Consider the following 12,282-nt stretch of genomic DNA (forward strand, 5'->3'; position numbering starts at 1 on the left):
TCTGTGCTTCCATGAGCATAACCAAAGTTACATAAAAGAGCAGGTTGACAAACCTGGAGGGACCAGAATGATGGGGATACAGCAGCAGCTACAGGTGAGGATGCTGGAGAGCAGGAAAGAATCAATGAGCACTTGTTCTTTGATGCGGGAACCAGATGCCTTCCCCTGGTATCCCGAAACTGTAACTTCTGGAACTTAGGTGCCATCCTGGGTAAAAAGTCAAGAAGAGAAATAAGATTGAGATTATCCTGAATTGACTGAGAGTAAGATTCAGGGGCTTGTACTTTGGATTCGAGCTTATAACTAAGAGTTTGTGGCCAGAGCTAACTTACTCATTACATGTGCATTAGCTAGCTTAACTACCACAAGGATCCCAACAGGCACTCCTACTATAATCCTAGCTTTATAGATGGTAGTGCTTTGATTCAGATAGCAAGTCATTTATATTTCTAATACTTTTAGCTTTATATACTTTGATGTTATATGATGCAATTTATAAGAGTTCATGACTGCTATGTCTTAGTAATGGTATACACCTGGTTTAATGTAAATGGGTGTTTTATGTATCATTTAATGATTTTTGTCCTGACCTCTTACTCTGATTATAATATTGCTACCCCTGGTTGCTTTTTATTTCTGTGACATTACTTTTGATACTTCTGTAAGCATTCGTTTATGTACCACTTACTTATCTACAGTCAGCAGGCAATCCAGGAAGGGAAGGAGAGAGTAGGGGAAAGAGACAGAAATGTAATCACTGTGAGCAGTGTTGTTTTTTTTTTTAATAAGTAAGTAGAAAAAAACTAAAAAGAAAATTAATGGTTTGGATAAGACATTTAATAAGATATAGTCAATACATACCTCAAATTTTTGTTCTTTCCAAGAAAACACCTTTTTTTCTATATTCATTCATGCTAAAACTAATAGTAAACCCGGAATGAAATGAAACTTCTTTTCCTAAACAAGTTTATCTGCCAAAAATCTACAGCAAATTTCATACTTAATAGTAAACATTAGAAATACTCTTTTTAAGGTCAGACGTGAGATAAGGATGCCCACTGTCATTGCTTCTATTCAACATTATACTGGGGTTTTTTCTGGGGACAGTTTTTAAAAAGAAAAAAAACAAAATTAAGAGGAAAAAATAATAGGAATGGAAAGAAGAAAATATTGTCATTTTTTTTTTAGTATTAACTGGATGGAAATCCTGAAACAACATACAAATACAGTTACAGGGAATACCCATGATACATATAGACATCAATTTCATTCTATACACCAGCGACATAAAATATAATCTTAAAGAATTCCATTTACAACAACCCAAACAAACAGCATCTATGAATACATTTTTACTAAACAAAAATATGTCCTTTATGGAGAAATTGTTCAGTTTTATTAAAGGAACTAAAGAAAACCTACACAAATGGAGCATGCTTATAGATAAGGAGGTCCAATATCATGAAGGCAAGCTTCCTAAATTTATGAATTAAACATAATTCTAATAAACTCCAGGCAAGACATTTAGATTTTGATAAACAAATTCTAAAATTACTTAGAAAAGCAAACTGCAAATAGCCAAGATAATTTTTTTAAATATCAAATTACACAAGTTTTCCTACCATACTTTAAAGTTTTACTGTAAATGTATAGTAAATAAAATAGTAACACAGAGCTGTTTCTATCCAGATAACATATCACTTCCAAGCATTTATGGAAGCAATATATGAGAGAAGTGATTTTACAGATTAGAGAGGAAAAGGGGTGGATAGAACAACTGGAAAAAAAAATTCAATCCATTCCAGGTAGAGTATAGACCTAAGTTGGAAAAGCAAAGATTTTTTAAAAAGCACATAGAAGAGTATCTAGAAGACTACATATATGACAATGGAATATGGAAGGAATTCACAAGACATAAAAAGTATAAACTATAAATAAAAGATGGACAAATTTGGCTATATTTAAAACTTTTATTATTAAATAACATTTTAAGAGGTGAAAAGGTGGAAGACAGCCTTGGAAAGAACATCTGCAATATACACAGTTAAAAATAATAGCCAGAATTTATAAATAAACCCCAAAATTGATAAGAAAAAGATGATAATCTAACTTAAAAGTAGGCAAGACATATAAATAAGCAACTCACAGAAGAGGAACCAAAAGTGGCCAACAGACTTATAAAAAATGGTCAGCTTTACTTGTATTGGAACATTCAAATTAAATACAACAAGTTTATATTAACAGCCACTGAATTAGCAATAAAAAGACTGTCAATTCCACTTATTGGTGAAGAAAAATGGGAACTCTCTTACATGTTGGTGAGGGTGTATTAGAATAATCCATGTGGCAATATCTTGTAAAGATAAAAGATTTGTATGCCTATGACACAGAATTGACAAGAATGGTTTTAACTGTGTCTTTGTAATAGCAAAAAAAAAAAAAAAAAAGAAAACAAATTTAGTGTTTATCAGCAGGAAAGTGGATAAACTGTAGTCCATTCTTACAATGGAATATTATATGGCACTGAAAAAAGTTTACAACTAAAACAGCAGTCTACATAAATCCCACAAACATAATGTTAAGAAAATGCTAACTGCTGAAAATTTACAGTACAATATGAAGTTTAATATTATGGTGAACAAAAACTATATATTGTTTAGTGAAATACATATGTGCCAAAATATCAATTTAAGAAAGGTCTCCATTTCTAGATTTTTATCATGAATAGGTGTTGGACTGTGGCAAATACTTTTTCTCCATCAATTGATATGGTCATTGTTTTTTCTTTTTAATCTGTTATTATGGTGGATTACATTAGTTGATTCCAATTATTGAACCAACCTTGCATCCCTGGGTTAAAAAAAACACTTGGTCATAATATATAATCTTATTACTGAATTTTACTTGCTAATAATTTGTAAGGATTTTTACATCTATATTCTTGAGTGGTATTAGTCTGTAGTTTTCTTTCTTTGTGCTCTCTAATGTTGGTATTAGAGTAATATTGAGCTCATAAAATAAGTTGAGAAATCTCCCTCCCTTTTCTATTTTCTGGAAGAAATTGCACAGAATTGGTATAAATTCTTTCATAAAGATTTGGCAGAATTCTCCAATAAATTTATCTGGGTCTGGCAATTTCTTTTTCAGAATTCAATTAGGAAGTCTTTAATTCAATTTAATTCTTTTTCAGTTTCTTTAATATATTTATTTATAGGGTTATTCAATTGATCTATCCCATATTGTGTTGAGTGTGGTAGGTTGAGGAATTGGTACATTTCATCTAAGTTGTCAAATTTACGTATGTAGAGTTGGTTGTAGTATTCCCTTATTATCCTTTTGACATCTGCCAATATAATTTTTAATATTGGCAATTTGTATCTTCTCTCCTGTCAATTTTACTAGAGAGAAGTTGTCAATTTTATTTGTCTTTTTAAAGAACCAGCTTTCTTTTTCATTGATTTTTCTCATTGTTTTTCTGTTTTCATTTTCAGTTATTTCTGTGCTTATCTTCATTATTTCATTCTGCTTACTTTGGGTTTATTTTGCTCTTTTTTTAGGTTCTTGAAGTAGGAGCATATTGTTTTAAAAATCATTTTCTTTTCTAATATATGCATTTAGAGTTAAAAATTTCCCTTTCTGCACTGTTTTAGCTGTATCCCATAAATTCTGTTATGATGTATTTTCATTTTCATTTAGTTTATTTTTTAATTCCCTTGAGACATTCCCCTAGAGCCATGGATTATTTAGTGGTGTGTTGTTTTTCAAATGTTTGGAGATTTTCCTGTTATCTCTCTGTTACTCTAGTTGAATCTATTGTGGTCAGAGAACATTCTCTGTATGATTTCAATTCTTTTAAATTTGTTAAGGTTTCTTTCATGGCTCAGGATATGGTCTAAGTTGGTAAATGTTCCATGAGTGCTGAAAGGAATGTTTATTGGGCTGTCACTGGATGGAATGTTTTATAAATATCAATTAAATTCTACTGTTTGATGATGAAGTTGAATTCCTCTATATCCTTTCTGTTCCATCAATTGTTTAGAAAGGAGTGTTGAAGTCTCCAACTATAATTATAAATCTATATCTCCTTTTAGTTCTATCTGTGTTGGCTTCACATATTTTGCAGTTTGGTTGCTTAGTATATACATTTTATAAGTATATAAGATATAGATTTTCTTATATCTTCTTGGTTGACTGACCCTTTTATCCTTATGTCATATATATCTCTGTTTCTGGTAAAATTTTTACTCTAAAGCATACTTTATCTAATACTAATGCCGTCACTCCTGCTTTCTTTTGATTAATGTGCGCACGATATATGCACTTTTCCATATTTTTGCTTTCAACCTGCCTATATTGTTAAATTTCAAGTGAGATTTTGTAGATGGTATGTAATTGAGTCATGCTTTTTGTCCACTCCACCAGCCTCTGCCTTTTAAGTGGTGTATTTAGACCATTTGCTCTAATGTAATTATTGGTATGTTAGTTCTTAAGGCTGGTTTTGGCTTTTGTTTTGTTCTTTGGCTCTCTGTTTTCGTTATTTTGTCTTTTCATGTGTTACTTGAATATTTTTTAAATTACATTTTTATTTATCTATAGTATCCTTGAGTGTATCTCACAAAGTAGATTTATTAGTATTCTAGATATTATATTACTCGTATATGACTTACCACAGTCTACTGGCATTGATATTTTAAGAGTTCAAGTGAAATGCAGAAAGCTTAGCTCCCTTTAAGTCCCTTTGCTCCTATTTATAATCACCTTAAATTATACATACCTTCTACATATATTAAGAACCACATCAGGCAATGTTAGAATTTTAGCTCAACAATCAAACATAATTTAGAAAACTCAGGATGAGAAGGAAATTCTATTGCACTATCCGTATTTTTACTCTTTCCATTGTTCTTTTTTCCTTCCTGATGTTCCAGATTTACTTGTTTTGTCATTTTCATCCTGTTTCAAGGGTTTTCTGTAGTCATTCTTTTAGGGTAGGTCTGCTGGCAATATATTCTTGGTTTTCTTTCATCAGAGGATGTTTTAATTTCTCTTTATTCTTGAAGGATATTTTCACTGAATCTAAAATTCTAGACTGATGGGGTTTTTTTCTTTTAGCACTAGAAAATGCTGTTCTACTTCCATAGTTTCTGGTAGTATCATGGGTAATATCATGAGAAATCCACTATCAATTGATTTTTTTCCTTATAATTAAGATATAATTTCTTTCTTGCTGTGTTAAGATATTTTTCTTTGTCTTTAGTTTTCAGAAGTTTGATACTGACATGTTTGTAGCAGATTTATTTGGCCTTATCCTGTCTGGGGTTCATCATCTTCTTGAGTTTGCAGGGTTTTGGCTTTTGGCAAATATAGGGAATTTTTTGTCATTATTTATTTGAATACTTTTTTAACCCCATACTCCTTTTTTCTATTCTCCTTCTGGGTCTTTAATGACATAAACATTATATCTTTTCATATAGTCCCTACATATCTCTGGAACTCATTTTGTTTTGTAGTCTATTTTCTCTCTATTGTTTGTATTGTATAATTTCAATTGCTCTGTCTTCAAGTTCACTGCTTTTTATTTTTCTGTTCTCCTCATTTTACTGTTAAGCCCACCCAGTAAGTTTTAAAATTTCAATTATTGTATTGTTCAGTTCTAATATTTCCATTTGATTTTTCTTTATATCTTCTATTTATTTCCTAAAACTTTCTCTTTCAATACTGAGACTTTTTCATTTGTTTCAATCATGTTCATAATTGCTTGTTGAAGCATTTTTTATGGTAACTGCTTTAATATTCTTGTCAGATAGTCCCAACATCTGTTTCATCTTGGTGTTGGTATGTGAACTTGGTGTTACCATTCAAACTGATAGTTTTCCTGATTCTGGATGAGTATTTCTTTAAATTAATCTTGGATGTTTTGGATAGTATGTTGTAAGATGACAAATCTTATTTAAATTTTTTATCTTTGCAGAGCTTCTGGGACACCATGCCAGTGGGGGAGGGGACACTGACTCATTATTGCCAAGTGGAGGAGGAATTGTACATTTTCTACTTGGTCTCTCTTGACAAGGGATGAGTGATACCTTACTAATGCTGGGTGGTGGTCAGGGGAAAGTTTAGGATCCCCATTAGGCTCCCACTGACACTGGTGTGAGTGGGGGGCATTCTTTACTGCTCTGACAGGTCCGTGGTGAAAGCTCTGGATCTCCACCAGCCCTTCTCTTCTACCACCCTGATGAGAAGGGGAAGAGGTATCTAACTACTATCAGGTGAGCAATGGAGGTCCAGGTCCCTAAGTGGGCTTAAATGACACTGTCGGGGGGTGGGGGGGTTTCTCATTAATATTGGTTAGTGGGGAAAGTCCTAGCTGTCCATGAGAACTTCACCGACACTACTCCAGCAGGGAGGCAGAAGGGAACCTTGTTACAGCCAGAAAAGGGTCGAAGCCTTTGCTGACAGGGTGAAGAGTAAGGGTGGGGCCACAGTTATATCCATGGTGTTTGACTAAAGTAATGCAGTGATTGTTTAAACACTTTCTGTCTCACTAGGCTGCCCCTTTCCTAGTCCCTTAGGGAGAGAGAGCAGGCTTTTTGTTGGAGCTTTTGTTGTCTGTACCTTTAGTGATTGGGAGTTGCAGTTTTTCCAAAATCCAGTTCAGGATATTTGAGGTAAAGAGGAAGCCCAGAAAACTCACCACTATGTCATCACTCAGGTCATGGGGTCCCCAAAGGGCCTTTTTCCTTCCATCTCTCAGCTTTCTTATGCTTGTTTTATAAATAATTTCTCGGGTTTTAGCTGTACTTAGTGCAAGAAAGAGGGAAAAGTGCATCTCTTCCATATTGCCTGAAATTGGAACTATTATTTGTATATTTTTTTGTGTGTCTGAAGTATTTCATAATGACTTCTTAAAAAGTTAGATGATGCTGATGAAAGTTGAACTATTCTTTAAGACTCTGGGGGCATAATGACTCAGACTCACTCTGTGCCTCCTCACTTCCCCAGAGAGGACTGCCTCCCTTTGCCTGCCCAGCCTTGTCCCCTTGTCTATGTCCCCCTTTCATCCCCCCCCCCCACCAAACCCAAGAAATGACCTTTAAGCAGCTCCTATTGAGAATAGGGTCAGGTGGAGGACAGAAACTAATAGCAAGTCATGTTATACCTAAATTCGATTTTGGGAAAGGGGGTTCTCAGAGGAGTTTTTGATATTTTTAAAAGAGAAGTCATTGAAGGGTTTTGATATTTAAAATATTTCACAATTAGTACAGTACCATGTGGAGGCTCTCCTTCCTCTGAGTCATCACGTGCAGAGGTTTCAGAGAACAGACCATTTACCAATCCAAAGCGACATGTTTCAATGTTTTAACTAGGATAGTTTTCCTGGCACAAATCAGCTGAATACCAGCCTTATCTATAACTACTTATCCTTTCTCTGTTAACACTGAGTAGTGAAAACTGAAGAAAATTGTTTAAAAATATTTCTAATGACGAGCAGTACATAATTAGAAAAGGGTGAAATTTAAAAAACTGATACTTTTTATTCCTTCATATTGCTAAAGCAAGTTGAGAACCATGACAAATTATATTAATTAACTGCCTTTGAGAGATGCAGTTGATAGCACATTGGCCACATGTTAAATAGAACACTACAATCCTTTCCTAATCAGAAGAACAAAATACTTCAGTCCTCTAGAGTATATACTAATGCTCTAAGTGGACATACTGAAATTCAAGAGCACAGTCCCCACTGGATATATCTAAAACTCACTATGTGCATAACAATTCAGAGGCCTTGGGAAATTTTGCCATCTGGTATTTCAGAGCAGGAAGCAGCTGGAAAAGTCATTAATAGCTATGGGAAAAACTGAAATTAAATCTCTAAAAGGTAAGAATAACATATTTTTAAAAAGGCACTATTCAGAGAATCACAAAAGAAACTGATTGAGAGAATCAAGGCATATAGATCTTTTGTAGCTAGTTGACTGAATGAGATACAGCCAGGATCCATGGCCAGATAAGACAAAAGGATTGGATATGATCAGATCCAGTTTCCCATGTTAATATCAAATGTCAAGCACCAGTCTACTTGTGGCCCTGAGGGATTGGAGGCAGGATGAGTTTGGTGTTGGAACCTGGGCGGCTGAAGACTGCGATCGTGTGTCTTCTGTGTTGGCCAGACCTTTTCTCACTTGGAAACGTCTGTTTATATAGTGCTGTAAATATTAAGAAAAAAAGATACGGTACATATAGTTAACCCTTTTTTGGTACACTAAATAAATAAAATAAGCATTACATGGTATAAACACCAGAGTCATTTTTAGAATTCATTCGTAACAAAGTATAAAGAATGCCTTCCAAACAAGAAAAATAGGGGATAGCTTCATAATATATTATGGGCATATTTGGACAAGCCTTGGGTTGCATAGACCTGCCCAACAACCAGAAGGTTGCAACATCAAGTAACTTCTCTGCTACTTTTCTATCCTGCTCCTGCTCTCGGTGACAATGTCCTGCACCGTGCGCGTTCATAATCATGCATAAGCCCCCTTAGAGCAGGCACACACCCATCCTGAAGTCCTTCCTAGAGAAACCTCATGTAATGCCTCTAAGGTTGGTTTTGTTCACCAAGGATGAACCATGGCACTAGGTTCCTTCAGTGACTGTGGGGAGCAAGAGTTTGGAAGACAGTGTGAACACAGAGCATGGTGGCCAGAGGCAGCCGTGTTCTCACTGGGGAGGAAACAGTGCAGCACGACTGGAAAAGCGAGGCAGGAGATTCTATAAGGATTGAGAAAAATGCAGTGACCTATAAGATCCGGAAGACTCAATCCAAAATGTTAAAGGAAAAATGGACCTTTTAAAGGTATACTCAGAGCAAGAATGGCATACTCCTTAGGAAGACGATATTATGCTAACTGAAGACAAAAAAGGAAAAAGACAAGAAATATCTCTGCCTTGTTTGCTGCTGCTTTATTTTTTTTTCCACCACGGAAATGCTTTTTAAACTGGAAAGGGTAACAAAAACATCTTCAGAGAATGAAGTCTTGGAAGAGGAAAGAAGACAGTGGAATAGGAGGCCTCATAATCAGCCTGGGTAGCCAGGTAACTTCCAGCCCAGCGTGCTGAAAGAGCTCACGGTGGTAGTTTTAGAGTGTTTGGTCTCTGGGAACCCACCGACAGTGAGAAAAGCACTGGAGACAAGTGATATTGCCATTTAAAAAACGGGTATGAAGATTTACAAACCAGTGCACCTGACTAAACCTTAGTATATTTGGGTCTATGAAACAAATGGTTTGTGCATTTAGAAAATACTGAACTGAGTGCTAAGTGTTGGAAGGGATTTGCAAAGAAAACTGCTTCAAATTAACTTCATTTCCCTTTTGCTTACGCTGGGGTAAAGAAGCTATAGGCCATAGGCCAAATCTGGTCTGCAGCCTGTTTTAGTAAACACAGTTTTATGGGAACCCAGCCAGTGCCCATTCATTTACAAATGTCTACGGCTGCTCTCACACTGCGATGGTCATGTTGAGTAGTTGCGGAAGAGTCTATGTGGCTCACAAAGGCAAAAGCTTTTACTATGTGACCCTTTACAGAAAGCTTCCTGACCTCTCAGTTAGAAAATACCACTGATATAATGCATCTTAATTTCTGCAAGACACATCTCAAAGTTTCTCGTGTGGATGCACTAGAGAGATGTGAGTAGGAATCAGTCCAGGTAGGCTCTCTGTGGAATTCAGCCTCTGGAGACTTGTCACAGGACACCCCTTGGCTGAGTGCTGGATCCCCTTGCTGACAATGACGAGCACACAGGCACAGGTGGCAGCTTGCTGGTTTCATAGAAATATGATGTAGTAAATGTGGAAGATGAATCAAGACCCAAAATGACGCAATCAAGCTAGAATGTGGGGCTGAAACCAAAATGATAAAAAGATGAAAATAAAAGTTGTGTTTATGTAAAAAGAAATCAAGTGTGCATATATTGCATGATAGAAACCTGGCTTGGTAGTCCACGTGAAAAAGATAAGAGAGTTTAACTGATCCAGAGCTACTAGTGTGATGCATTGGTAAGAAAGCCACCAAAGAAGGATGTTGGCAAGATGGCAGACTAGGAAGCTCCAGGCCCTTGTTTCCCCATGGAAACATTAAATAAAAAACTAGCTAAAATAACTATAGGAGCTCTAGAAATCAGCCAAAGATCTACAGCAACCAAGTGAATGCCCAATCAAGAAAAAGCCACATTATGAGCAGGAAATTTCTAGGTGCTTTTTAGTCACCTTTGCCCCAACCCCAACTTGGCAGGCCAAGGAACAGTTCCCCAGTTCCCTTCTGTGCCCCACCTGCCTGGGCGCTGCCTGATTGGTCTCTGTACCACCTAACTCAGAGCTCACGTGGCCCCAAGTGGTGTAGCTGAGACCTCACACTGGGGGAAGCCACAGGCCCACGGGAAGTGCATGCCTACGAAAGGACTGAAAGATTCTAAGCCGTCACACTGGGCTGACCCTGGGCTTGGAGCTGCTAAGTAGTCAGGATCTTCCCTGCACAGGCCCAGTTTCTAGACTGGGGAGAGGTAGCTGTTTTTTCAAATTCAGTTTTCAACAAAGGATCACAAGACATGAAGAAACAGGAAAACATGGCCTATTCTAAGGAAAAAAATAAATCTCCAGAAACCAGCCCTATAGACAACTACCATAATCTCCTGCTGTGTGTACAAAAATTTCCGAATATAATACCCAACAGGCGTTGAGCACTTTATTTCTTACTTATGCCATACCCCATCTTACTGGTCCTATATTATTATATTATATATTACATAATCATGTGCATGGTAATATGGGATATTACTGTAGTATTATAGGACAGATACATTATTCCCAAGACTCAGACATTAACTGATTTGCCAGCACATGCCTCCACACAATAGTAGAGATGGAACCAGAACTCAGGTTTTCTGATTCCTAATTCGGTCTTCTTCCCACTGTATCACCCCACAGGTCACAGCCCTACTCTGCTCTGGCCAGACTACGTTTGGAATGCAGTTTTGATTCTTAAGTATTCCAGGTAAGGAAGGATACAGGCAGAGGAGAGAAAATGTGATAGGAAGGGTCTGGGAACACGATCCTCTGGGTAGGGGTGAGTCTCGGTGCCATGTTTTGTCCAGGGTTCCTGCGTCCCCTCAGGCCCTGGAGTGGCAGGTTACAGGCTTTAAGGGGTTCCTAGAACACTGCCCACATCCTGTAAGATGACATAAAGTGTCTACTTGAGGATCTGGGATTATTTGCTGGAATTTTGGTCTTAGGACTCTAACCTTCACTGGGTCCTCCCTCATGAGTGAAATCCTGGAAAAATACCTCATCTCAGCCAGCTCTCCTGAATACAACTGCTGCTGAAGATGGAGTCCACCTTTGAACTGGTTAGAAGACGCATCTTTAGGAAGCCTTCCTTCTGGAGATGCCATCCACAGTGTCCTCCTGTCCCCAGCAACCTAACAAGTCATATTCTCTTTCTGGTTCCCCTGGTCACCTGAACAAGCAGGGGATCCTCATGTCCTCTCCTGAACTCAGGCAGACCCCCAACCCCACACCACCTTCCAGCCTACAAATGGTGGCTCCGTCCTAGCTTCCAGGTGCTAGAGAATTTCCCCAGTCCACCCATTCCTCTATCACCTGTTCACAGAGCCCCATCTTCTATCCTGACACTGGGTTCCTTTCTCCCTTTCCCATTTTTACCCCTAGTTCTTCAATCTCCCCACACTGTTTAAGGCGTTTATTCACTGTCGCTTGTGAACATTGACATGAAGCCCGGGGACAAAACTCTGATACTAGTCTGCCTGTACCAGGAGATACCCATTCACATGTGTGCTGGGGAGCAAGGAGCAAAAATGGGGGACCTGAGCCAGATCCTTCCAACCTAAAACCACCAAGATTCTGCCAGATCCCCAGCACAGGAGAGTGGCCGGTGCTGAAACCTTCCTTGCTTCTCGTCACCTTCACTGAATGGAACTCAAGTCGCCAAAGGCCTCCTCCAGGCACATGTGCCGCTGGCCTGGAAGTCCCTTGCAGCTAGTGTGGCCAGATGGGCTGGACAGCAGTCCACTCTAAGCAGCTCAGTGACCTTGGGCACATTCCCGACCTTTCTGAACTTTGCTTCTCATCTACAGCAATGGGAGACAAATAACCCACCCTACTTCAGGGGAGAGATGCTGACTTGAAAGACTCAGTAAACTTTAAAAACCAGGAACAGTCATAAAAAGAGTGGGGAAGAGATACATTTAAATAGTAAGATTCA

General features: G+C 37.6%; 1 protein-coding gene across 1 annotated transcript in view; it reads right to left on the reverse strand.

The window, feature by feature from the left end:
- Nucleotides 1–842: 842 nt before the first annotated feature.
- Nucleotides 843–12,282, reverse strand: part of LRGUK (leucine rich repeats and guanylate kinase domain containing) — a 137,438-nt gene continuing 125,998 nt past the window's right edge. The window contains exon 20 of the mRNA XM_073238443.1: nt 843–8,210. Coding sequence (XP_073094544.1) covers nt 8,080–8,210 — 131 coding nt within the window. The 3' untranslated portion in view covers nt 843–8,079. The remainder of the gene's footprint in view (nt 8,211–12,282) is intronic.

This window comes from Manis javanica, chromosome 6, assembly GCF_040802235.1.
Source record: "Manis javanica isolate MJ-LG chromosome 6, MJ_LKY, whole genome shotgun sequence".
NCBI classification, from domain to species: domain Eukaryota; kingdom Metazoa; phylum Chordata; class Mammalia; order Pholidota; family Manidae; genus Manis; species Manis javanica.